This window comes from Gymnoscopelus microlampas (genome assembly GCF_963454915.1).
Source record: "Gymnoscopelus microlampas genome assembly, chromosome: 2".
In the NCBI taxonomy this organism is placed as follows: Eukaryota; Metazoa; Chordata; class Actinopteri; order Myctophiformes; family Myctophidae; genus Gymnoscopelus; species Gymnoscopelus microlampas.
Genome location: NC_139939.1, coordinates 16,669,675 through 16,696,126, shown reverse-complemented (window position 1 = coordinate 16,696,126; position 26,452 = coordinate 16,669,675). Strand labels below are relative to the sequence as shown.

Below are 26,452 nucleotides of genomic sequence, written 5' to 3'. Positions count from 1 at the left end.
CCTTTGGGGCGGCCGTTAACTCATTTCAGTTCGTCCCTATTGGTGGTCTGAGTCCACTTACCAAATTTGTTCTTGGTAGCATGCTGCAAACTGGAATGATGGCTGTTTAAAGCCCAGCCAATGGGCAGACAGAGGGGGCGGGGCTTAAGTAATGACAGTTAGTCCCTATTGCTGGCTTTAGTCCATGTACAAAATTTGTACTCCATAGCATGCTGCGAACTTGAGTTATGGCTGTTTGAAGGCCAGCCAATGGGAAGACAGAGGGGGCGGGGCTTGAGCAATTCATGCTGGTCCCTATTGGTGGTCTAAGGCCACATACCAAATGTGGACTTGCTGGCATGCTGCAAAGTGGAGTTATAGCTCTGTAAAATCCCGTGCTCATCCCGTGCTCATACGGGCGCTGGGGGTCCCTGGACCCCTCTTTCATAACGTCATCAATGCATGCTCGTGCCTATTGGTGGTCTAAGTCCACATACCAAATGTGGACTTGGTGGCATGCTGCAAACTGGAGTTATAGCTGTTTAAAATCCCGTGCTCATCCCGTGCTCATACGGGGGCAGGGGGTCCCTGGACCCCTCATTGAGAACTTGAGCAATTCATGCTCGTCCCTATTGGTGGTCTAAGTCCACATTGCAAAGTTGGAGTTGGTGGCATGCTGCAAAGTGGAGTTGTAGCTGTTTAAAATCCCGTGCTCATCCCGTGCTCATACGGGCGGAGGGACATAACAGACGCTGGGGGTCCCTGGACCCCTCTTTGAGAACGTCAGCAATTCATTCCCGTCCCTATTGGTGGTCTAAGTCCACATACCAAATGTGGAGTTGGTGGCATGCTGCGAACTGGAGTTATAGCTGTTTACAATCCCGTGCTCATCCCGTGCTCGGACATAACATACGTTGGGGGTCCCTGGACCCCTCTTTGATAACCAGTGGTACGTGTGGGCAATGAGAGGAGAGATGACATAGGCAGTGTCCACGTGCGTGTGTGTGTGTGTGTGTCTGTGTGTGCGCGTGTGTTTGTATGTGTTTCTTCTTTGCCATGCTCATCCCAGGCTCATACGACGGACGGACGGACGGACACGGAGTCAAAGTCAAATGTAGAGCGGTTGGCACCGCTAAAAAGCACAATATTATTGAAAAGCACATGCTGGAAAATGTTTACATTGCAAATACTGTAGGTGTAGGAGAGCAAAGTCTGTGACTACAAAATGAGCTACTTAACTTGTTTTGTCAGTAATGATCCAGATTAGTCCAGGGAGAGGTGTGAGTGTAGGTGTAGATCAAATGGAGAATTAGGGGTTACTGGCACCAAAATGCCCCCCTTGGAATCATTTAAAAGGCCCCTAATTAATATGTAGGGTCTGGTGTGTGATACTCCTAGCTGAGGGGGGCCTGCAGATTAAAGAGGAGTGTTGCATTTTTTAATTAAAAGTGGCGTTTCCATATCATGTCCTCCGGAGACCTCCCAGCTAATCTTTAAACGGATGCCCGTGGAATTGCTCAGGTCTTCAGGGGGGGGGGGGGGAAACACGTAGAGGGAAAGAAAAGGGAGAACGTCGCCCTTCTGCCCACTAACACTCATTAGAAACCAGTCAAGGCAAATGTTAGCTTAAAGCCATTCCTATCACAAAAGCACTCTGTGACTTGGTTAAATTGCTTTAGTTAAGGCATGTTTATTCACGCGGTCACCGTGTTCCTTTTTTTGATTGTCTCAGCACTTTTCACCCCCCCTCCCCCCCGCCCCCCCCCCTGCAACGAGCGAGAATAGCTGACGACCCGAATGCTTCAACTTTAAAACTCACCTCCCTACATTGGTTTCTTTCTTTCTTTCTTTTTTTCGATAGTGGAGCTTTATATTCACCCGGTCTTCAGTGTTTTCAAGCGCCCCCCACATAGCGAGAGGTACCCCCCCCCAGTGTCACAGCATTGATGTAAAGTGGAGTTGTGGTGGTGGTGTTGTTTGGTTGATGCCAACCTGCCCGTCCCCTCATATATTCAGGAATGTCGCTTCTCTTTCGCCTCCACAAGCCTCTCATTGTTCTGGGGCGGGGGAATCCCTCACAGCCGGGCCCACTTGTCGTCTTCTCCCGTCTATTACGGCGAGGAACGCGCGGCACAACGCCACTGTTAATTTAACCACTTAAACCCCGTGCGGTTGAGCATGGAGTCCCTCAAGCCTCTACACTAGTGTCGTTTCTGTTTTCTGTTATTGTGGGGAAAGCTTTCGACGAAAATAGCAGATCGGCAAGCTCACAACGCGTCGCGGCGCGACGAGTTGTGAGCTTGTCGATCTGCTATTTTCTGCTGGGCTTTTAAGTGGTCAACTCAGAAGGGTCCGTTTGCTTCCATTTGTACGCTCTTCTGGGTTAAATTGACGCCAAGTATTTTACTGTCTTTTCTTCACTTTTCACTCCCCCCTCCCCTTCCATTACCTCTTAGAAGAAACCCCTCCTTCAAGAGCAGACCTATCGGCCAACGCCGTAAAAAAAAAGCCCTCCCCTCAACCGCCGCCAAACGTCCTACAGTATATGTCCTTTTTTTTTTTACAGTTCCGTAATGCACTCTGTGCTCCGTGATTCATCATCACAACGATGCAGTTCTTCCGCTTTTTTTCTCCCTTCTTTCAATTCCACGTGAACGATGCGTAGTCAAAGAGCAGTTGATGTGGCTATAGTATATTATATCCCCCCAGTACATACCGCCCCAGGCTGGATGCTTGCAACAGTAACGATCCAATTGTTGTATAAATGCGCGTCTCCCCCTGCATAACAATTAATCCGCATCGTCACCGGCTGCATCGGTGACAGATGGCAGGCCCATTACAGCAGGGGGACAGAGAGAGAGAGAGAGAGAGAGAGAGCGAGAGAGGGGGGGGGGGGGGACTCTAAAGGTTGGCTGCTGCCTTTAACCCATTAAGACCTGAGGCGATTCTTTAAAAAAATCTAAATCCTAACAGTTTTTCGAAAAAAAATATTTAAAAAATATTTTCACGATTTTTCAAAAATAGCAGATCTACAAGCTCATAGCGCGGCACTCGGTGCCGCGCTATGAGCTTGTAGATCTGCTATTTTTGAATAGCCAAAGACATCTGAAGTGACACAGAAGCGTTCCAGGTATCAATGGGTTAAAAGTGATCATTTCCAGTCTGTTGGGGCTGTGCCCGGATGTTCATGACATTGTTAGCGCGCCGAATCGAGCGGCCAAATGTAATAACACACGCGGCATTAGGGCAGATCATCCTTTCAAATTGCTGGCGCGGAGCCAGTAATGTACTCTTTTTTTTTTTTTTTGCATTCGCCGTCACGTTATGAAACAAAAAGAAAAACACATTTTCGCCGGGTACACTGTGATCATAGGTTTCTCTGTTCCCGTGCCAAAATGGTCGGTCTCGGTGGTACTGTTGTGTCTCCACGAGATAAAAAAAAAACACACGCCTAATGCTCGTGAAATGGAAGCCTTCATTAGCGACCTCTGCAGAGTTCATTACTCGATGTGCTGGCGAGCCCTCGCAGCCGTTGCCAGGATTGGTCGGTTTGGTTTTCTGATGGCAAACGAGAGAGCTTCATCCCCCGGATGAGGCCAGAGGCAGTGCACCACAGCCCAGAGGCCAGCCGGAGCTAGCCTTGTTGCCTGGCAACGGTTAACGGATGGAGGGAGGGCTAGCAAGTAGTGCCCCCCCCCCCCACCCAATGCCACACAGCCACCCCCCCACGCCTCCCCCCCCTGCTTGTCCTTCGTCATCGTCGCATCAGGATTAAACCTGCCAGTTGCTGGCCTTGAGTCCTCCACAGCTGCAGTGATTTGATGCTTTCCTCAGGCGCTATCGCCGCACCCGTTTCCCCACCCGACGTTATCGGAATGTTTCTCTGACTTAATGTTCTGCCCTGCCTTGGCCCCAAAACCGACCAGAAGTCACACCTGCAACAGGGGGGGTATCTACGTTTGATCAGAGAGAGACTCTTCTCTTCTGTAGATAAAAGACATGTTGCTTTCCTTTCAAGCTCTTGAGTAAACATGGGGGAATGTTGTCCCGGATTTCTCTGTCTGAGAGAGCATTTTTTCAGTGGGTATATATACTCCATTTCAGGGCATTTTGAAAGACATTGCTTGTGGTTAGAAAAGTTCATAAAGATTCATTTAATTAGAGCCTGGCCGATAAATCAGTTTGGCTGATATGTCAGCCATTGTTTGACTTTTCTTTTATGACGTCAGTATCCCAATTATGACCAGATTTGTATTGTCAACCCACTTTTCTCCCTATTTTGGGTATTTCAGTATAAGCCCACATTTTCAAATGTTCAAAACCTTTTTTTTTTTACACTTTGTCCAAAATAGCAGATCTACAAGCTCAAGTGTGGCAATGCGACACATTGTGAGCAAACCAGATTATACTGTAAATATATAAATGTTTACTTATTTGCTTGTTCATTGTATAGTCGTTTTTTAATACATTATAAACTTAATTGAAATGTTTTATCTACCAAACCATTATTTTGTTTGCTTATAAGTTAAATGTTCTTTAAAGGACAACTTTGTTTTTTTACAACCATGGTTTATATTTTAGCTTGTAATTAAAGTAAATAAATGATGAGTGTCATTTTTTTTTCCATTTACTGCTTTCTATAGTTTTAGCATTTTTTGCGATATTTTTTTACAGTGGGCGGGGGCATTCTGTCCGGTGGCTAAATATGCCTTTTTTACACAATAAAAAAGGTCCGGCTGTCTGAGATGGCCAGATGTGAGTTATTGGGGGCTAGAAGAGCTACTGTAAATAATAATAAAGAAAACGCCGGGTTAATGTGTTAAAAAAATACATATTTAGCCACCGGACAGAATGCCCCCGCCCACTGTGAAAACACTGTAAAAAAGATTGTGACAATTGCTAAAACTATAGAAAGCAGTAAATTTAAAATGTTTAACACTCATCTTTTATTTACTTTAATTACAATCTAAAACATAAACATTGGTTGTAAAAAAACAAAGTTGTCCTTTAATAGACACTTTAATCAAATCTACGTTATTTTTTTAATTGATTTAAACATTTTGCACTTTGTTGGTCAAATCTCTTTCAAAACATCGGTATTGAATGTTCTAGAACTCGTGGATCGGCATCGTACACAAACCTCCAGCATCAGCTAGGCTTCATTGTCAACTGTCAAGTATAGAAACCTGTACTAGTATTCAGTGTGTGAGAGATGAGATTGTGGAGGGGAAGACAACAGGGTGACCGCTGGCCTGCCGGCAGAGTTCCTCATAGAGTTGTCAGGAAAAAGAAAAGGAAAAGCCTTTTTTTTTTTTCATCCCTGGCTGTCTCTCGTCTCCAGCGCTTGGCCTGGCCGTTTGTTTTTGTTTTTATTTCTGGGGGCAGCCCGTCTGTGCCGGGGTCCTTATTTGTTTCCTGAATGGCTAATCTGCCAAGTTTTTGGCCGTCGTCTCCTTTTTGGCTGGCCGCTGAGAAGGGGGTCCTTGTTCAGCGCGCTGCTAGCTGGCGGTCCTTGTGCCTGCTGCCCGTGCCCGGGGGCCTCTATAGCTCATTAGCATACAGCTGTCCCAGAGGATGTGGTGGTGAGACACAGACCCCCAGGAGGAGGACGCCCAGAGACACCTCCTCCTCACCTCGCATCACACCACGGCAGATGGGCTGTGTAGGCCTCACACCACTGTTTCACAAACAATGGGCTGGGACCCATTTTTTTATTTTTATTTTGTCAAAAGTGAAAAACTAAATCGCAATGTTTTTCATGAATTAGAAGAAAAATTTTTTTTTCCCCAAAAGTATTTCAGAAATAAACTAAAACATCTTTTAAAGATTTTAAAAAACTTTACGCAGATCTACAAGCTCACAACGTGTCACATCATGATGTGCTGTGAGCTTGTAGGTCGGCCATTTTCACCATTTTTGAAATAGGGCTGGTGGTTAAGTGGTTAATTCATAATGTATTTTTTTTTCTGGGGGTCCCGGGGAGGGACCCTCCTCGCTGGCTGGCTGCAACCACGGCAGATGGGCTGCAGGCCTTAAACCATTAGGCACATGGCCACCATTGTGGGGCTGCCTATTAAGACATGAAAAGGTCATCCCCGGGAGGTATGGGGTCAGCTCTGATGCAGAGCCTCCCCCCCCCAGGCATCATCACCTCCCTCTCTGTGGCTGAACCAAGCGGCGTGAGCTGTTGCTGATGATGATGATAGGGCTTTTGGAGCTTGTCAAGGATATTGATCCTTTAGACCATGAGGTTAAAAGAGAAGGTGGTGAAAAAGGCCATATTGGTCCTTGGTTTGATGGATGTGATTTAGACTTGAGCCCTGACGCATGCCAGATTTATTGGGGGGTCCGATCCCGATTTAGTTGAGTCCTAGACCGGCAATTACTCATCTCGTCTTGGAATTAATTAGAAATTCTAGATTTGATTGAATTTTATGTTTGAGAACCTTTCGCTTAAGCAAACTAATACATATAAATAAACACAACCTTACAACAAGTATAGATATAAAAAAACAGACCGAATTTCACCAATTTAGCCCTATTCAAAATGTTTTCTTTTATTTCACCAATTAAGCCCTGTTCAAGCAATTGTGGTATTTTTTAATAAAACAAAATGTTAAACTTTTGAAAGATTTCACATACTGTACATACTATTAAATGTCAGAAAAAGGGACTCCAGGTTGAAAGTAGTTAACCATCAGGACACATCAACTGCATATTTGCCAATACTGATCCAGCCGACCGATATCGTCCGGGGGAAATTCAGTCTATATACCGAAATATTGGCCGATATCGGCTCTAATTTTGACTGATCAGCAGCATCAGCGTGTTTCCGACACGTTTCTGCCCTGCTCTGTGTTCAGCCATGCCTGCATCGTTTACAAGAAGTTGTCACCCAAGAGAACCATGAGGGCATACTTGTCATCGTCAGAGAGTTCTCATTCAAAGGCATTGTTGTTTGTCGAGGTCAGCAAATAGATATATCTGTCATTTGGATGTTAGAGCAGCTGACGTTACTGAAAATCATATATACCAAAGAAAGAAACAAACAAACAGGCTAGTGTTTTGTCAGGTTTTGGAGTTGTTGCTTTGTAAGATGTGCAGAGACACATTCTTTGAGTCACCTCAGCGTGCGTTTGGCTCTGTCAGCAGGGAAAAGGAGCAGGCTCGTTTCCAGCACCCCGTAAAAAGTGATGGGACAGTTGTTTCCCCTCTCTTATCCAATTATGCAGAAATGTGTGTCTTTATATCAACCCCCTCCTCTCAAGACAGAACCACCACTACATTTTAGGCGATGGAAAATGTCACAATCAATTAAAGGACGACTTCACCACTTTTCAACATATCTTCATATAATAGGTCCTCACTAATGCTCATGATAAAATTATACAATTTTTTTCTACTTGGTCTGTGTCTCATAGGAGGGCTGTGGACAGTCCAGAAACCCGTCTACCAGTGACATCATCGTTAGGCAGGATTTTTTTCCCCAAAAAGATTAAAAAAATGTAATTTAGATTTTTATTAAGGTGAGAACAATGGGATCTATTATTGCATTGCAACTTTCCAGGAATACAAAGCCTGCAGTTTCTATTAGCTTGAATTCCCCATTGATGATGTCACTGGTAGACGGGTTTCCGAACTGTCTACAGCCCTCCTCTGAGACACAGACTGATTAGAAAAAAATGGTACCATTTTATCGTGAGCATTAGTGAGGACCTATTATATGAAGATATGTTGAAAAGTGGTGAAGTCGTCCTTTAAGGCTCAAACGCAAAGACTTCATTGTCTGTAAAAACTCAATTTTTTTAAGCCGACATCTGTTTTACTCGTCTGGACTTGCCAATCTTTATCTCTTGAATTGTATTTGGCTGAAAGGACATATCCATCAAGTAACATGCCAAACTAAATCAGAAGCCGTTCTTATCATACCTCCGGATGTCAGCTTTGTTGTATTGTTTTTTTTATGTTAGGCTCCTTAAAGGGCCAGAGTGTGCTCCCTCCTAACGCTGGAGTTCTTACACTGAGTCTTATGGCAAAGTATCATAAATAATGGATGAAAGTAGAACTCTCATCCGTTGAATACTAAACAAGCTTATACTGGCAATACAAATATTAGTACTGAATGTTTGCATTCAGTGTGAAGTATTACTAATGGGATGCATATTAGAGAAGAAAGAACATGTTTCTCAATTTCTAGATCAAGAGAAACGAGGGTTGATGTGTTAATGTGTGACTGATGTATGTTATATAAAATACGCACCAAAGCCTGAACCAATTTCTGGACTGTCTTTGTGTGTAGTTATTGTTATTGATATGAGTCATAGGGCGTGCGATGTTATGTAACACACGTATTAAAGTTCTCAGTCGCCACACCTGATTTCAGTCATTCGTTATACGATTAAATAATTCAAATGTGTCAAACTAGCAATGGAATACGTGCTCTATTGCTTAAATTGTAAATTGATGTTCAGAAGCAGCTTCTATTTCATAAAATCAAAGGTTAAAGCCTCAATCTGCAAAAAAGCAGGAAAATAGGTTTAGACAGTGGCGTCAGTTCAGCGAAAGCTAGGGTATGGCAGCTCATGCACGCGCGCGCAGCGCACGTGCATGAGCCCCCCGTGCGCGCGCGCGAAATTTTTGTGCGGTTCTGGGCGGATTGGGTTCGTTTTTTTCCAGTTTTTGGTTACTTTATTTCGGTTTTAGGGTTGGGATTCGGGTTAGGTTAGGGTTATGCTATTTAATTCTTATTTTTGCCTGATTTTACCGATTTATTATCAAAAAGATTAAACACAATTAAATTTGCAAAAAGTGGGGGGTATGAAATCTTCTCTGTAATAGGAGTATGATAATAATACTTTGGATCTGATGGATAGGGTTCTGTGCAGACTGCAGTCCATTTAGAAACACTTTGGACGGGACCCTACCTGCTCGTAGTATCACTGTTGCCTGGTCCATTGCTCCTACAGTAACATTATCAGAATGGCAGCTGCTAGATCCTCTGATCTCTGATGACCATAACATTCTCCTCTTCAATACCTTCGGTTTTGGTCAAATTACCCCCCAACCAGGAGGCACCAGGAGGTTGTTTGTTTATAATTATTCACAACGTGGTCGTTAGTTTGAGTCGTGGCGGCCGGCGGGGGTTTATCACTTTTTTTTTTTTTTTTCCTCGGTAGCTTTCACTGTTTTAAAATACTTGCTTAAATATGCACACTTTGCATCTAGCACAGATTTATAGCTCATGTATCCTCTTATATGTTGTTGAGCTCCTGATTATTTTCTTTCCGACTTGTATTCCACCGGCGACACGTGATTTAATTCACTGCTTGTTCACAAGAACGCCTCGTCCAAAAACACTCGCCCCAAAAGCCAAAACACACTCGCCCGGGTATATCTGGCGGCCTCGGTCGGCGAAAAACATAGGGGCGAGTGTGTTTTGGGGCGAGTGTTTTAATTCTCCTCTCGTGTCTCGACACACACACACACACACACACACACACACACACACACACACACACACACACACGGCCCGCCCCTTGATGACAGGCTCCGCTGCTCCTCCGATGCGCACAGCCAGTTAGTTGATAAAATCAAGATTTTAAACGCAAAGTAGGCCTACATTTTATTTTTTTACCCCTGGAGCCAGGGTATGGCAGCTGCAATAGCCTGCCATACCCAATTGACGCCCCTGGGTTTAGAATGATAATAAATAAATGTTTGCAAGATTAGTTTCTTGCTTTAATCACTGCGTGTAACTTACTTGAGATCGCATGGACCACGGTACTACAGCTTTAATAAATAAATAAATACTGTAGACTAAATGAATGAAACTGGATACAGGCACCTGTAAAATAGATCAAACGGGATCATACTGACTGACCATGGCAGGTTAGGGGGGTCGGGGGGGTGTATCCTGACACGCGCTGCGTGGAAATGAGTCTTGTCGACACCCACTCAGTGTCTGTTCCCCAACAGAGTTCAGGCCCCGTGGAGAGAGGGAGAGATCGCAAAGAGAGAGAAGAAGAAATCGTCAGGAGGAGGAGGAGGGGTTGTAGAATTTAGATGCAATACCCCACCAGCTGGGCTCGTTCAATTCACTCTTATTTCCTCCAAATGCTTAGAACATACTCCGTTGTGCGATGGTGTAGCTTGCCGAAAATGGCCAATCTACAAGCTCACAACGCGGTGCGTTGTGAGCTTGTAGATCGGTGAGCTTGTGTTTTCGCCGAGCCCCGCTGCCACACGATGGAGTATAAACCAGGCTTACCTGAGAAGGACTGACTAAACCCAAACCCCCCCAAGCCCCTCGAGGCGTAATTCCGCAAGTCCCAAAATGCAGCCCGAGATCCAATAAGACAAGCGGCGTGGCTTCCCTTGGCGGGAAACCCTCTTAAAATCCTCCCTCGGAGAATGCTACTGCGGTGGGGAGGGCAAAGACGCTCTGTCTGCGGGAGGAACGTCTATTTTTAGTCGAAGTTGTTCCAGCCTTCAGCGCGTCCCCGTGTTCCAGAGCTCGTATGCTCATTTTTTTTGTTGAGAGAGAGTGGCTCTCTGGGCTTCATGAGGCGCCAAGGAGAGATGTTGTACATCCTTCTATTAGAAGCCAGTTGTGGGAAAAACGAAACGGTGACACGTCGTGTCAGAGAGCTCTGTAGACTGGCTCCCAGCATAAAAGGTACAAGTGACAGCTCTGCGGCCATACGTCAACAAAAGCATGTGCAAAGGTTACGATGTCGAACACTTACGAGCTCCACCTCACACACACACACACACTCACACACACACACACACACACACACACACACTCAAAATGGCTTAGCGTTGTGAAATACTTGACGGAAAGTCAAGTTATTCCTGAGGCACTCAGTTCATGATGGATTCTAAATTGGACTTGGGCGTGATTTATAACAGCCCGCAAGCTTAGCGGGATACAGGCACCAAAGAATTAAGGTATTCAAAAGAAGGGAGGGGGAGAGGAGAGAGAGAGAGAGGGAGAGAGAGCGAGCTGCTGATGAAAGAAATTGCTTAATAGTCCCCAGCCCAGCCTGGCCACTCTCTCAACATGATAAATTTTTTAGTGCTTCGTCTCCTGAGTTTTTCTGGAAACTGGGGACCAACCTAATCGAAGCCATAGATGGGTGACAAAGGAAAAACCCGAATAAATGAGTGGCGAAATGCAGATGCTTTCATATAGGTCTACTGCATGATGGCTCTGTAGATCTGCTAGTTTGGGCAAATGCCCCCCCCCCACACACGACCCCCCACCCCCCACACACACAATAAGGGGGGTCATGCTAAGTCACTGTGAAAGAGAGTTGGTTATTGTGACAGTTATGGCAGGAGCCTCCCATTTCAGAGTTGAGTGGTGTAAAAAACATAGGCACTGGTCTGCAATGATGTGGAAAAAAGTGATATGGTCAGATGGATGAGTCACCCTTCACCATATTCTCCACAAAAGAGCGATACAGGCCTGAATGTTGACCGGTACAGTGAGCGGGTACAACTGGTTCTGTTCTGCTGTGGGAGGCAATTGTCCTGCCATGGTCTTGGGTCTACTTGTCCCCTTAGAGAGAAGGGTAATTGAAAATCCATAACAAAGTTATTCTGAGTGATCACCTTTATCCTATGATGAAAGATTTCTCTCATAGGTGGGAGTGGTGTCTTCTAGGATGACAATGCCCCCATCCTACAGGGTACGAGGGGTCATTTAATGGTTTGATGAGCAGGAATATTACGTGAATCAATCATGGTGCTATGGCCTTCACACTTCACAGTCACCAGATCTCAACCCAATTGAACACCTATGGGAGATTTTTGAACCAGCACTGTCCACCACCATCATTAAAACACCAAATGAGGGAATATCTTTTGTTGGAACAGTACAGTTCCAGAGATTTCTGCCAAGATTACATTGAAGCTCATCTGGCTATCGCTGTAATCACCGGGGCCGTAAAGCAGGCAAGAAGCATGTTAACATTACACACAGCACGCTCCTGCCGCAATGAGAAAGCAGTTGAGGGTTGTTGTTTTTTTTTTAGCAAAGGAAGAGAATGCTACACAGAAGGGCCTCCCAGCAGCGTCCGCGCCTCCCTGCCATGATGTGAATACACTGTGACACACGGTATCATTAGAAAGCTTCCACAGCTTTATTTTTAGAGCACCCCGGATAGCTGGGTCCCGCTGACTGTCGATGTCGGTGCCGGTGGATTTATAGAGTGGGAAACTTGAGTGATGGAGCGGTTCGGGGGCGGGCAGGGCCGTCTAGGGAGATCCGCGAGGCCCCGCGTGCGAAGTCAGCAGCGCAAGGCCTTTCTTTATCGGGAGGCACCACACACACGCTCGACGCGCACGTTTTAGTCTTTTTTTCTCCCCCTCGGGCATGATGCCTTGCAGCAAATATGCTCATCATGCGCCTTCCGCTGTTGTTGCTAGGGCAGCCTTGCCCCGACACGGCACAGTCGATAAATAATAGACGACAATAGAAAGTATTTAGATTAGCTTACATCCATGCTTATTAGGATTTAGGGGTTTATAAAGTAGGCTACACTGAATAATAAGCACATGCTATTATTATAGACTTTAATCCAGACCACAACAGGTGCCGCAATATACACGGCAAAACCCTCAGTGATAATTTATGCATATTTGTAACTCTGAGGGAGTACAAATGTGTGGTACAGTAGATATAGCCCTGTTGCGTTTCGTTTTTCAGCCCCTTATTCAAATGTCTCTTTCTCTAGACATGTAGCATCGTCACGCATACAGTATTTCACCTGTGAAGCTTCATAAATTAATTCAAGCAAACGACCAAACAAACAAACAAACGAAAACCTCCCTGACTGGCGTGAGGCCATTGGACCCTCCCTTCGTGGCGGCTGGTTTATATAACTCAGTGCATTGTTTTAGCTCGCTGCCATTCTATTCAGCAGTCGTGTACTGTATGTTTGAAACTTTGAAGAGGGCTATGTTTATGCACTGATATGTGGCTACTGGTCTCCTCCACCCTTGCCCTTTTAAGATTTAAACAATGGAATGAGTTATTTTCCTTATTCATTTTGCGGGCTGCCAGCGGTGTATTATGAATAGCTTAGGCAGGGTAAATAACAGCGAAGCATGCTTTGTTTGCCTCACATTTTTTCTCCAAAGGGAGGGGAGGCAAAAAAAAAAAACACTGCAACAATGGAACAAGTTAATTAACTGCAAAGCTTTGCAGGATTTCTTAAAAAAAATGGTGTCCATCTGTGGTTGTCCTCGTTATGTCCTGTTATTTAATTTATTTTTGTTCGGCGCTTTCTGCATCTCTGAAGCCTCGGGGCGTCAGGTTTGTGGGCAAACTCTTAATGAAGGCCAGCTATTGAAATCACTGAATTGAATTGAACTGAATTGAACCCGTCACCAACCAATGTTATCAAAAGAAAACAAAATGTCTCTCACACACTTGAGTCTCTCCACATCTGAGTGGAGTCTGTTAAAGGCGCACAAACCTATAGAAAGCTGACATTAAAATGCAGGACAGGTAAACACTTCAAAGAAGAGAAGCAAGGGCAAAGCAAACCCCGACCATTTCAATGGTGGAACGTCAACGGAATTGAGATCTGGCTTGCGTTGAAACGGACCATTCTTCCACTCCTTTCCAAGCCTTCTGCTCGAGACAGGAAGTAGGTTTGTCCCAGTGTTCTCGTCTTGTATAGCCCACACTGGGACGACCGGTTCCCTTCTAAAGGGCAGTGTGCAGGCCACTGAAGCTGTACAGCGCGCAGTATCATTCCGGCAGGGATCCTCAGCCTGTGCCTGGATGAAGTCATGCATGCTAACCGGGGCTGCGTAACCTCCGCTCCCAGCGGAGGCCCGTTTAGAAGGGGTGATTCGACTTAAACGTCCCCCCAGCACTTAACTTTTCAGCATCCTCCTGCGATGCCATGTTTTAGTAATGGCAGGCAGATTGCCGCGCTGAATAATACAAGGGGCCGTCTGTGTCGGAGCTGCCTGCCACCAAATCACCCTGCCTCGGGGCGAAGCCCTCCAGGGCGGTCTCTCTGCCCTCCTCCACAACCTGTGGGCTGTCCTGTGATATCCCCCAACAACCTTGAGAAGCAGCTATACTGCCTCACAGCCAACTTAGTATAACTTTTTCTTTCTTACACCGAAATGTTATTTTGTTTTTGCTATGTTTGCTACTGAACCCCTTAAGTCCTGCTGTTGTCAAAAGAAAATCAAAAATAGTTTTTTTTGGGACAGTTTTCGCCTGTAATGACACATGCCCAAAATAGGGATTCCGGTTGAAAGTGGGGTTAATGGTTTCCTGTTAGCAGCGGGCGCGTCAAGGAACGGTTAGGAGGACGTCTCCTCTCTCTCGTGACGACTTTCGAGGAAAAAGGGTTTTCGAGGGTTGGGACACATTGTGGAATGGGGACGGAAGACGTTTTGGCGGTGTCCTCTCGCTGCCCTCTTCTACATGAAACTGGGTATCTGAAAGCAGGCCACACACACACACACACACACACACACACACACACACACACACACACACACACTCAGAGAAGCATTTGGGATTCTCCTCCTGTCCACAGCTGTGTCTTCCTTTTGCAATTCCTTCACTGTCCAGGGCCCCAGCGTGGGCCGCAGCTCATCAGAGACGTCATGCTGCTCCCCATTCAGTTTCCCTGCCTTTGGAAAAAAGGTAGACAAACTGTGCACATATGGTCGGGCGAAGCCCCTCCAACATCAGCCCGGCCCAAAGCTGAACTACAGCTGACCTTTTTTAATGGAAGCGGCAGCAACTAAACTGAAAGAGCCGTTCACTTTTCTGACTGCTGGTTATTAGATCTAGGAGACTTATTTATAGATACAGACAGGACTTCAGTCAGTACTCCAGCTTTGAACGATCTCTCTACCGTCCTCTCTCCACACCTGTAGCGCCTCTCGTTCTCTCCATCGTTGTCCCCTTAACGACATGGACCCTAGTGTCCCTATTCTGGGCGGAAATGGGCAAAATTCTACGAAAATATTTGGTGTAGAGGGAAAAAAGGAGGAGGCCAAGTATAGGCCTCTAGGGCAGTGGTTTTCAACCTTTTTCGCGTCAAGGACCCCCAAATTGACACATATTAGCCCACGGACCCCAATTTGAAAATATATGCCAGGGACTCAACCATTTTGATTTATTGGTGGTCCCAATCTGCACTGTATCATCATCATTATAGTGTTCATTTAACTCTGAGAGTGTACAAATGGAACCAAATGGACCCTAACGGGTCCATTTGGTTCCATTTGTACACTCTCAGAGTTACAGACACATAAGGGTCAATGTGGTTCCCAACTATTAATTTGGCTGGGGACCCCCTGGAACCCCTTTCAAGGACCACTGGTGGTCCCCGGACCACTGGTTGAAAACCACTGCTCTAGGGGACCCTGGTCTACAAAGTATAAAGGGTTTTAAGTGGTTAACTCGCCACTAATTTATTCTCCTTTTCTCTTTTTTTGTGTCACTCACAACTTACACTGTGTGTGCGTCCGTGTGTGTGTAAAGAAAGAGGAAGAAAGAGGAACACAAACAGAGGAGACAGACGGGGGAGACTTTGATGCCTTGCAGGGTTCACTGGTTCCCTGGCCGTAGTGAAATGAAACGGCAGCTCTTGAACCCCCCCGCCCCCCCCCCCCGCCCGCACATCCAGCACTCCAAATCCCACGAGACACCTCTCCCTGAGGATTGCTCTGACCCCCCCTCTGATGCAGCTTACCAGTTCAGTTGGTGTGCAGCATTAACCCATTAAGACCTGAGGCCGCGTCTAAAAAAATTAAAAATCCTAAAAATAAATCGGAAAAAAAATATTTAAAAAAGAATTTTCGCGATTTTTCAAAAATAGCAGATCTACAAGCTCATAGCGCGGCACTCGGTGCCGCGCTATGAGCTTGTATATCTGCTATTTTTGAATAGCCAAAGAAATCTAACGTGACACAGATGCGTTCCAGGTATTAATGGGTTAACTGCCTTTTTCCCCTCCCCTGCATAAACACATTTCTGGTACCCTCCTTTTATTTACTCGCATTCACTGAAAGCAAAAATGTTATTCCCTCCTGGGGGGGCTATACAGCGGTAATCGTGTTTAGTGTCAGTAGTGCACGTTTAGTTTGTATAAATTGTCTCAATAGCAGCAATATTGAAACGTTTTCTTTCATTTAGAAAGACCGCAGGACTAATACAACTTAAATGAGACTTGCAAAGGGTCTAGTAATATACATAACCTGGTTTCCCCCAATCATTGTCAATGTTAATGATCATGATAACCATGATTCAAGCACCTGAATAATCAGGGGTATCATTTCAGGTGTGCAGGATTTTAAACCTGTATTTGTGTGCCGATTGGTTGGTGTGTAGTTTGTTTGACTTACGTTGGAGTGGTTGGCTCGCCAAGTGGGGTCAACCACACACTTTTTTGACACCCGGGCATACTTAACTCTCTCACTGCCAGACTTATTTCTGGCTGCGTTTGCCCACTGCCAGCGATTTTTCGATTTTCTTACCTTTTTCAAGTAGTCACAGAATATTTATCTCCAGTATGATCGATCCCCTGATGGTTGCTAATCACAGCGGGTTTCACTGTGCTTCCGCAAAAAAAAAAAAATGTCATCGCGACCTCCCCGTTCAATTTTATACGCCTTTGAAAATAGCATGTCTCGGCCAAAAATACATAGTAAAAAAAAAAGCACACAGGAGCCGAGATACAGCCTTTTTAAATAATATGTTAACCAAGAAGTGAATGGAGCAGCAAATCTTCGGATCACGATATCTTGGGTTCTGAACGTTATTCTTAAAATAAAAAATAAAAAAAGAAGTCTTAAGTCGTTCTTGGCAGCCAGGGTGTTAAGTCGTTCTTGGCAGTAAGAGACTTAACAAATGTTGAACTCCACGCGTTGAACACTAACTGTCAAACAAACCACCAAAGCGCAGCAACAGTAAGCTCGATCCCATAGAACGGAAGTGAACGGGACGCGGACGCTCCTAACGCGCATGTGTGACCGTGCCCTTATACTTTATAAAATTGTGTCGCATTGCAACGCATTGTGAGCTTGGGAATCGGCTATTTTTGGCGCGTGGCGCGAGCACACGCCAATGGGGGTACGAATTAAACGTTAATGTGCCCATGACACAGGCCCTGAGCCTGTTAGTGCCGCTGTGTTGCTCCCCAATATTCTGTTTGTTGGTGTTTCCTGTCTGAGCAGCATCACACTTGCCTCGGGCTGTTTGGTTTTGCACTGTTTGTTTGGTTTTACCCTCCCACGGTGCTGCCACAGAACGATAGTCACATTTTTAAAGACAAGCATGCGAGGTGGAAACTGGGTCTCTATACAAACGCTGGAAATCCTCCAATGGTGCAGGAATCTTCTCTCCTGCAGTCAGGAGTTCCTTTGAGTAAATTGCTTTGACGATCCTTAAACTAGTGTTCTTATCGTCAGATTTGATACACAAGCGTGGACAAATCTGAGAGTTAGCTTTTGCATGGAATGGTACTTTGCTGAAACGGTGAGGTCGCTGGAAACCCCCTCTGCAAGCTCTGACACTTAAATGTGTGAAATGAGCTTGAATTTGACTTTTATTTAAGCCCTGTAGGCTACGAACCCTGTAAAACTAAGAGTTACGTTCATGTCCCATCAGGAAAGGAAAGCTTTTGTGTAAAATGTGTGTAATAAATGGGAAATTGTAAAAGAGTAGAGTTATAAAATGGACCCACAGGGTAAGACCAGGGTTGCCAGCCCAGATCTGCTTATTATAATTTCCCCGCAAGATTTTATTTGAAAATAGCCGATCTACAAGCTCACAACGCGTCGCATCGCGACGCGTTGTGAGCTCGTAGATCTGCTATTTTCAAATAGCTGATGCATATGTTAAAGTGCTCGTGTGGCCCATAGTCGCTTCTTTTGGGCTGGTTTTCCTAGACCTGGTTGCTTGTTTCTCTCACAGAATCTGGCAACACTGTGTAAGACCCCGTGAACGTTCAACATTTCACCATGCAGGAGATCTCACTTGAGCTTAAAAAAAAAAAAAGGAATGTTCAAGGCAATGCTATGGCTCAGAAAGTAATAATAATCGAGGCAAGCGTGACAATTGAAGACAAACATCATACTTCCATATATTACGCAACAGCCGGAAAAACGTACGTACGCCGATTAAAGATAAGTATCTTGGCCTACGTTACATCCCTAAGAGACATCATAGACTATATTACCTAGGAGTTCAGATCTAAGGGAATTGAGGCACTCAACTTGAAACATCTGTATCATGTTTAAGGCATGTAGAACAAACGATGTCTCCCCCCCGTCCTCAGCCCTGCTACACCCAGCAACGCCTTGCATGAGCCACTCATGCAGAAAGGTCTGGTTCTGACATCAGAAAGCATGTTTTCCAACTCGCCACACATTCACACACACTCCCTTCCAACACACACACACACGGACACAAGTATGCTCTCTTATCTCTCTCCTATGTTCTGCTGCTCTCTCTCACACACACACACACACACACACACACACACACACACACACACACACACACACACACACACACACACACCCGCACACACACACCCACACACACACACACGCACCCACACCCACATGCACCTAATTCATTATGAGTGTGACACGATCGTCTTACATCATCTCTGTATTTCTTCAGATACAGTCAGTCTCTCAGCCATGTACACGACATGGAATTTCAGAAATTAACCGCCGACTTGTTTCTCTCCACGGTTGTTGCATTGCCGTGTCGTTGCGTCAGTCAATTTCACCAACAAAATCGCCCAAAAACATAGTCTTGTATCCTTTCATGTGCCTTCTCTTTGATCCGCCTTCAGAATCTGACCATGGTTTATTTATCTCTCTCTCTCTGTTTATACCTCTCTTGTTTCCTGCTGTCTATCTCCCCCCTCTCTCTCTATATATCTCTCTCCAACTCTCTTTCTCTCAATCTCCCTTTTATCGCTCTCTCTCTCTCTCTTTCTCTCTCTCTGCATGAAGTGAGACATGGGTAGCAGTCGAGTCAGTCGCTAAAAATGTTGCCATCACCCACTCTCGCCGTTGGCCCGTGAGAGATAAGTCTAATCCCCCAGAAGGCCGTTTAGACGGGAGACCGAGCATGGGAAGGCACGGCCCATGGAAGACGTCTAGCGGCTAGATCAAACGCAACCCGTCGTTTTCCCTGAAAATTGGAGCGCGATTCAAGCCGGCAGTCACGTCTTTTCAGTCCTTTGTTACCGTTTCAATGAGTGTCACTCCGCTTCATCTGCCTGGGCCTACGCAGTCGAGATCACGAGAGCGGTAGAAAACGAGAGCCTGCCTTTTTTAACCTTTCAGCTCAGAACCTTTCAGCTCAGAAAAGGGCCGTAAACGCGTTCCACCTGCATTCCTTCCGCGTTATCTCATCCCCTCTCATCCTTCTGGGCTCACCTGTCGATATAATTCATCTTGGTTTAATCTTCAAAAGACAACCGGAACAGAACCGCAACGGTTACCGCATCCTCGATTCCAAATTGCTTCTCAGCCCCGTCTCGGCATGTCTTCTGCTTGGGCTCTTGGGTTTGAGTTATAGACCATTGTTCTGCGAGCTGTTGGAAGCATTTATCTCATCACTGAAGTTGGTACAGGCCTATTGCCCCCCACTCCCCGCTCTCTGGCAACTCTGGGTGTTTTATATGGGGGGAAAGACACTACAGTTTGTCCTGCAATGAAGTTTTGAGTTTGGCTCTGCCAGCAGAGCAGCGGGGAATTGCTCTGTTGTTTTCACTCACATTCCTCTCAGCCACTCAGGCTCTCTAGCCGTTCTCTCCAAATGAAAATGCATATTAGCATTGTTAGTGGAGACCTTGGCCTGTAATTTGGTTGCTATTTTTGAATGGAAGCAGACCTGTGTTCCCATCATAACATAAGCTTACGTAGGCGAAATGCACTGTGTGCGTGTGTGCGCGCGTCTTGCTAGGCTTGAATGTAATGCACAGCCAAGCCAGGGTTCATAACCCAATGAACAGTCATGCATCTCAGTAAACTGCGTCTCACAGCACAACTGCCTTACAGTTGATTATTCAGTATTGAGATGAATTTTGATTATACGGAAATATCCTGGCCTGCTTGTCGCAGCAGTCCACCATCACTGCTCTTATGGTCTCTTAAAGTCTGCCCGGAAACTATTTGTACAAATCAAAGGGAATGTGTCGGGGATGACCAATGTTTGTTTATTTCAGCCCCCACCGCAAGCCGACTAGGTGCACTGAAGGTTAGCCCCCTTCCTCATATCTTTGATTTGCAGACGTGTGGAGCAAATAGCACACTCCTCTGATCCAATATGAGGGCAACGCCTCCCTCCACCGGGGGAGGGCTATTTCCTCCTGATACCATTGGCTTGGAACAGCGCGGGAGGCAAATGACTCCTCAGTTCCAGAGATGGAGGAAATTGTGAGATTGCATTTAGGATTAGAAGGCCACAACAAATGGAAACAGGCCAGGCGATGTTCTGATGGATGGCTTGTCTTTTATTTCCTAAAAAAAAAACGAAACAAATTCCAGTCAAGGAGCTCAGATGTGACTAAGAAACGGTGAGAATCTCTTCACAGTTAACCACATGAACCGTAAGCGTTCCTATTCAGGGGTGAACATTTGACGGAAAAACAACTAAGATTTGAGCGGGGGAAAAAGAGGGGGCCTAATATAGACCCCTGGAGACTCCAGTCAATGAAGTATAGGGTTTAAGTGGTTAAAGAGATGGAGGGGATTCACGAGATCATTTGAGAGCTACATTAAGTGGGAAATGAACCAGAAGGTGGCGTGATATGAATGCTTCTCCGTGGTATAGCTCCAGCCAAGGGGTCAAACATAGTGGAGACGTCGCCAGTGTATCTCCAATGAGTTCCCCGGCAACTCCTCAAGCAAACCCAGACACTCAGGGCTGCAGCCAAACCCCAGCAGGTGTAATGTAGCTGCGTTCAGCTCCCTGAGGAATGCACAGTAATTCGTTTTTTTCTTTTTCTTTGTGGTTGTTTGTTTGGTTGTTTGTTTCTCTGCGTAATCAGTTGTTTTTTTTTGTCCAGTTCTGTGTAACTGTTGAGCCAAGTTACAACTGCATCGTCTCAGCACATAATAGGGTCTGTAACCCTCCTTCCTCGCTTTTTATTTGTAAATGAGATGTGACAGTTGAGGGAGAATCCACATAAAGTAAATCAAATCAAAATGAAAACAGGGCTCAGGCTTTAGGGAGAGAGCATTGTCGAGTGTTCTATTGTTAGGATATGTGCTACTTTCATGACGAAATTCTGGCTGCAAAATAGTCACCAAAGTGACCCCCTTTTGTGGTATTGAATATATATCACGCTATTTTAGTTGGTGACATTCTTTTCCGATGCATGGTTTCCTTAACCACTTTCAACCTGCCGGCCCATGTCATTATAGGTGACAATTTAAAAACAATCTAAAACATTTTCAAAAACAGCATAACCAGAAGTTGTGAGCTTGTAGATCAGCTATCTTTTTTTTGCTATTTGTCGTACGACAAAGTATATATTTCAGTGGTTAAAAGTGATACAGCTATTACATGGTCATGATAGACACATTCTTTGCATTGGCCCTATGGCAATCACATGATTCCGCATCCTGCGGAATCCTCCCTCCAGAACCATAAAACCATGGATTTGCCACAGCTTAAAGGTCAACTTTAACTTTGAAGAGGCACAGTCATTCATTGTGCAGCAGAAGGGGTCGACAGTGGAGCCAATGTTGGGACTTCCTGTGTGAGAGTCGTAGCATCTATCCCTGGCCCTATATACATACCGAGGCCAGAGGGGTTAATTTTGTCCCCTTCGACAGTACTTCCTCCGCCAGCTGATTTATTTGGTCCCCTGGCGACACCAACGGCTTCCATTTCCTCCTCTCTTTAACCAATCGCATAGTCCCAGATCGGCGATCAACTTAAGCACTTTTAGGCGTGAATAAATCAGTAGACAAGTCGGCTGTTGTTTCGAGGCCTGTCGAGGCGGCGTAGGAGAAGAGACCAGGGCATGACCCCTGGGACGTCCCACAGGAACTGTATTAGGTGCCACTCTGGTGCACTGATTCCTAACCTGTTGGGGCGTGAGGGTATTGCAAGTGGGCCCCCAAATAATTGGCAAAACACTACAATTTGAATGATAATATAACATTGATATTAACATTTATAATAATAATTATCTTTAAAACCTTGAAATATGTGTTTTCATAGTGATACCAATGAATAAGAACTTAAAGTATACCATGTTGATTCCATTGGTTCAATTGATTGATCATTAAAATGAACATGCATTGAACGGCTGCACTGTTAAGTGGTCAGATGGGTGGGCCGCGGACACCGTTGGAGATTTTCAAGTGGTCCCTGATGCAGAAAAGGTTGGAGACCGCTGCTCTAGTAGTGCAAGCTGTAACGGGACTTCTGCGTCAAAGACGTGCACTGTGGGGAAAAAACTCTGGTTGTGTGTGCAACGAAAGGCTCGTCAAACGACCGGTGGCTCGTTGTTTGTGACAAGCTTTAATTCCAGCGCCTCTTAAACGCACGTTCCACTGTCTCCCAACTCTGCTGGAGTTGGGGAATACAAATGATACACAGAGAAACGGTACAATATTCTCCCGTTTCTTCAGCACAGTGCTTTTTGTCTGCCCTACTGCTTCCTGTTTATTGTTGAAGCTCTGTCTCTATCTCACGCTGAAGCAAATACAATTTAGATTTTCACTTTTTCCTATTTACACAGAAAGCACCGTTGGCTAGATAAATGGCAAAAGAAAGGTCAATATAAAATAGCAGAATAAAATGCAAAACTTATACCTGTATGTATTTTAAACTTGGTTATCCAATTTACTTTATATCTGTCCTGCCCTTTCGAAGGCCACACAATACTATCAGCCAGCTTCAGTGCCTTGTTGTGCCATCATAAAATGTGACCTTCACTGCTTTTCTGCCGGGACATAACAAGTTCCCATTTAGATGCTGCTGTGTGATAAACAACAAATAAAGCTCCGTATTAGTTTTGTCTCGGTAATTTATGGCAGTGTTATCACACACAACCCCGATATGGACGGCCCTCGAGTGTATCTGTGTGGTATGCGAGTGTCTGCGAGGGGCCTGTCAAAAGGGAATGGCACTGAACACTATCAGACTGTCGGGGCTTCACCTTGCTTTCGCTAAATGTCAAAAGTTTGACTGCGGTTTGTGTGCACCCTCTCCGTCTGGCATTTAGACCCTTTTCTTTCCTATTCATTATTTTCCTCGAAAGACTCCCAAGACTTGAGCCAAGCCTTATACATTTTTAAAATGCTACCGTCTGCCTGGAACTCAAATCTGTAAATAATTGCTGGTAATGGCAAACGCTGACCTCCTTTCGCCCATTTATTTCCCATGGACCTCATTGATGTCACGGGGGAGATGCCAGTGGGCCCTCACTTTAATTTCCTTTCGTGACCTGACCCCATCAAACCTCGGGCTTGGAGGAGTTATGGTCGCGTGGGTGGGATAGGGATATGCTAATCCCACCCCATGCAGACGATGCCGTTTTTTTTTTGTGCTTGGCGAGAATGGCATGATCCATCGCTTCCTTATTCATCAAGCCAGCCCTCCCCAGCCCCCCCCCCCCCCCCCCCCCCCATCACATGCATGTCATCTGTCCAGTCTGGAATGTGCCCTGCGTGGCTCAACTATTGCTGAAAATCCATTGAGCAGAGGACACCCCCCCAGCCCTTTTGTCCCCCGCTCGTTTTGTCACACTGAGGACAATCAAACAATGACATGGCTCTATTTAGTAACGCATCGCTACCCAGGAAGTATTTGTGTCCTTCAAGTTCAGCGCCGCACATTAAACATTTGCTCAAGATGGGCCTCTTCTGCTGCAGATGGCGTAGCCTCGGCTTAAGCCTCTTTTCATACTTAGCAGTGTGCCGACGTCGCACATCATCACAAAGAAAAACAATCTTTTCGCTGCGCGACACCCGCCGCACAAAATAAGTATGACTTAGGATTTACTCCGCGACCTGCTTCTGCAGCTTCTATAATCTGAGATCTACATTCAAATCCATCCACTTCTCCCTTGAGAGGTGTTAAATCTTTAAAACTAATTTCGGTCACATATTATGTGACTCTCTTGTCTCTTCGTCCCTGAAAAACACAGCGTTATCGCACGTTGAAGGATTGCTCCGGTCCGCTTTTACAACTGCGAGCCTGGTATCTATCTGTTGAAACCTCACCACAAGATTCCATGTTGCCGACCTGCTATTTGCATAGGAAGTCAAATGGGACCGCATTTGCATTTTAGCCCCTGGCTGGCAACCGCACCGCACCGTAACCAGAGAGTGTTTCACACATTCACTGACGGCTCTGAATATCACAACGCAGGGTACCTTGGGTTTGGTGTTTTTTTTGACGATAACGAGATGAGTTTTTGGTTAAAGATAATGCCTCATCCGGGGGGTGCCTGCTGGCTCTGCCAGTTGGCACACAGACCACGTGCTTTTAGTGAGCGTGCAGCACCCGGGTTCGAATCCGACCCCACGTCTTGTCTCACGTGTCTCTCCTCTCTCTCTCTCTCTCCCTCTCTCTGCCCTTGGTTTCCTGTCTAGCACTGGTTCTCAACCTCGGGTCCGGGGACCACCAGCGGTCCAAATGGACCCTTACAGGTCTGTAACTCCGAGAGTGTAGAAAATGGAACCTAACCATTTTACAGTGTAGATTGGGGTTCCAAGTATAGTTCAAGCACCCCCAGTTTAATACACATTAGTCCACGGACCCCCATTTGATACCTTTTTTTTTAATATCCCTGGGACCCCAATCTACAATGTAAAATCCTCAATGTTAATTAAACTCTGAGATTATGCAAATTAAACCATGTACTGATGAGCAAAAAATGCCTCTTCTGCTGCGCTTTGTGTCCAGCTAGTGAGGAGGGGGAAGAAAGGGGCGGGGGGGGGGGTTGGTTTTGATAAGCGGGTGGCCAGTAGTACTGGAGAGGAAGGGGGGGCTCGGGTCTCTGTTAATGCTTTACAGAGCAGCAGAAGGAGAATGACAAAGGAGGCCACGGCCCTATTCAAAGGCCACGGTCCAACTCCCCCCCCCCCCCACCCCCCTTACCCCACATGCCGGGCATTCCAATGTGCTGTGTAAAGGTTGGACCAATGAAGGGGAACAGGGTTGGGGTGGGGGGGCTCATGAGGGACACCTCAAACACACACACACACACACACAGAACAAAAAACTCCAACCATCCTGCCTGCGACACCTCTCTTCCCTCCCCATCCCATCCCAGCCCTCACTTTAGCTTTTTAGTGCACTTTTGAGGCGTTACCATGGCAACCGTTGGGAGAAGAGAGAACAAACCAATGTGTGCACAAGGTCCAGATTAACCCTGTCCCCGCCAACACCTGCTCCACCCCGCTACCACCCCCCCCCCCCCCCCCCCACCTCAAACAGATGTAATAACATGAAGAAGCAGGTGCGGAGCCGCGCTCCCGAGGCGCTGGTTTCGTTGGAGCCGCAGCATTCGTTCAGGTCACAGGGTCTCTCCTCATAAAGCATGGAAACCTGTGTTTGCCGTGTAATTATGATAAAAACATATTTTTTCTTAGGTATGTTAACATGTGGAGAGACAAAACCACAAGGGAAAAGTGGCTGAACCACATTAACCCTGGTGTCCAAACATAGCGAAAATAGCCGATCTGCAAGCTCACAATGGGGTCGCATCACTGTTCGTCGTATGGCGAAGTATATAGGGCTTATACGTGGTTAGTAGTGCTTATTTCAGCCCAACTCCGAGTCCACATTTACCAAAAAATTGCAGCTCCTACTCAATTGTAAAAGACAGGTCAAGAATAATTCTGTTTGAGTTCTCATTGCCGTCGGCACACTCTGGGTAGTAAAGCACCCCCAAATTTCCCACTCTATTCTAGATGATTGAATAAAGGTGTAGGCGTTGAGTGCCTCAAAGGCTGCTGGGAACTCAATGGCCCACCACCTATGAAAAGGGCCCTTCCCAGGAGAGCGGGATTGTGTCTGTGTGTTTTTTTGTTTTGTTGATGAATGATGCAGATGTTCTGTGAGGTTAATAGTGGGGGGTTTAGAAGGACTAATGAAGCAAATGGCAGTGTCCTAATTGGTGTCCCAAGACCATACGGCTTCATATTTCCAGCACACTTCATGCATTATACAGTACAGAGCTATTAGTGGGATTTATGCAGTGTACCTGGATGCTAATCAGCTGTGCTCCCTGCATTTGACATTTTTAGAAAACCTAAAATGAGTTGAATATCACCAGAATATAAACCCACCGCAAGCTGCAGTGAAGAGTGTAGGCCCCAGACAATCTTTCCTGTGACGCTCAGATGACTGCGTAAAAGACAACTGGCTGGCAAGACTCGGAATCGTGGCGCATAAGCCCCCTAGACAAGAGCTAGAAATCAAGACGTGTGCGAAGGGGTG

General features: G+C 45.8%; 1 protein-coding gene across 3 annotated transcripts in view; it reads left to right on the top strand.

Annotated features, from left to right (window-relative positions):
• Positions 1 to 26,452, top strand: part of fbxw7 (F-box and WD repeat domain containing 7) — a 265,796-nt gene that overhangs the window by 183,132 nt on the left and 56,212 nt on the right. Inside the window, exon 2 of one of the 3 annotated variants that reach the window (XM_084084725.1) lies at positions 24,601 to 24,657. The exons of the other annotated variants lie outside the window; for them this stretch is intronic. Within the exon in view, the coding sequence (XP_083940851.1) occupies positions 24,601 to 24,657 (57 nt within the window). The remainder of the gene's footprint in view (positions 1 to 24,600; positions 24,658 to 26,452) is intronic. 3 annotated transcript variants of the gene reach the window in all.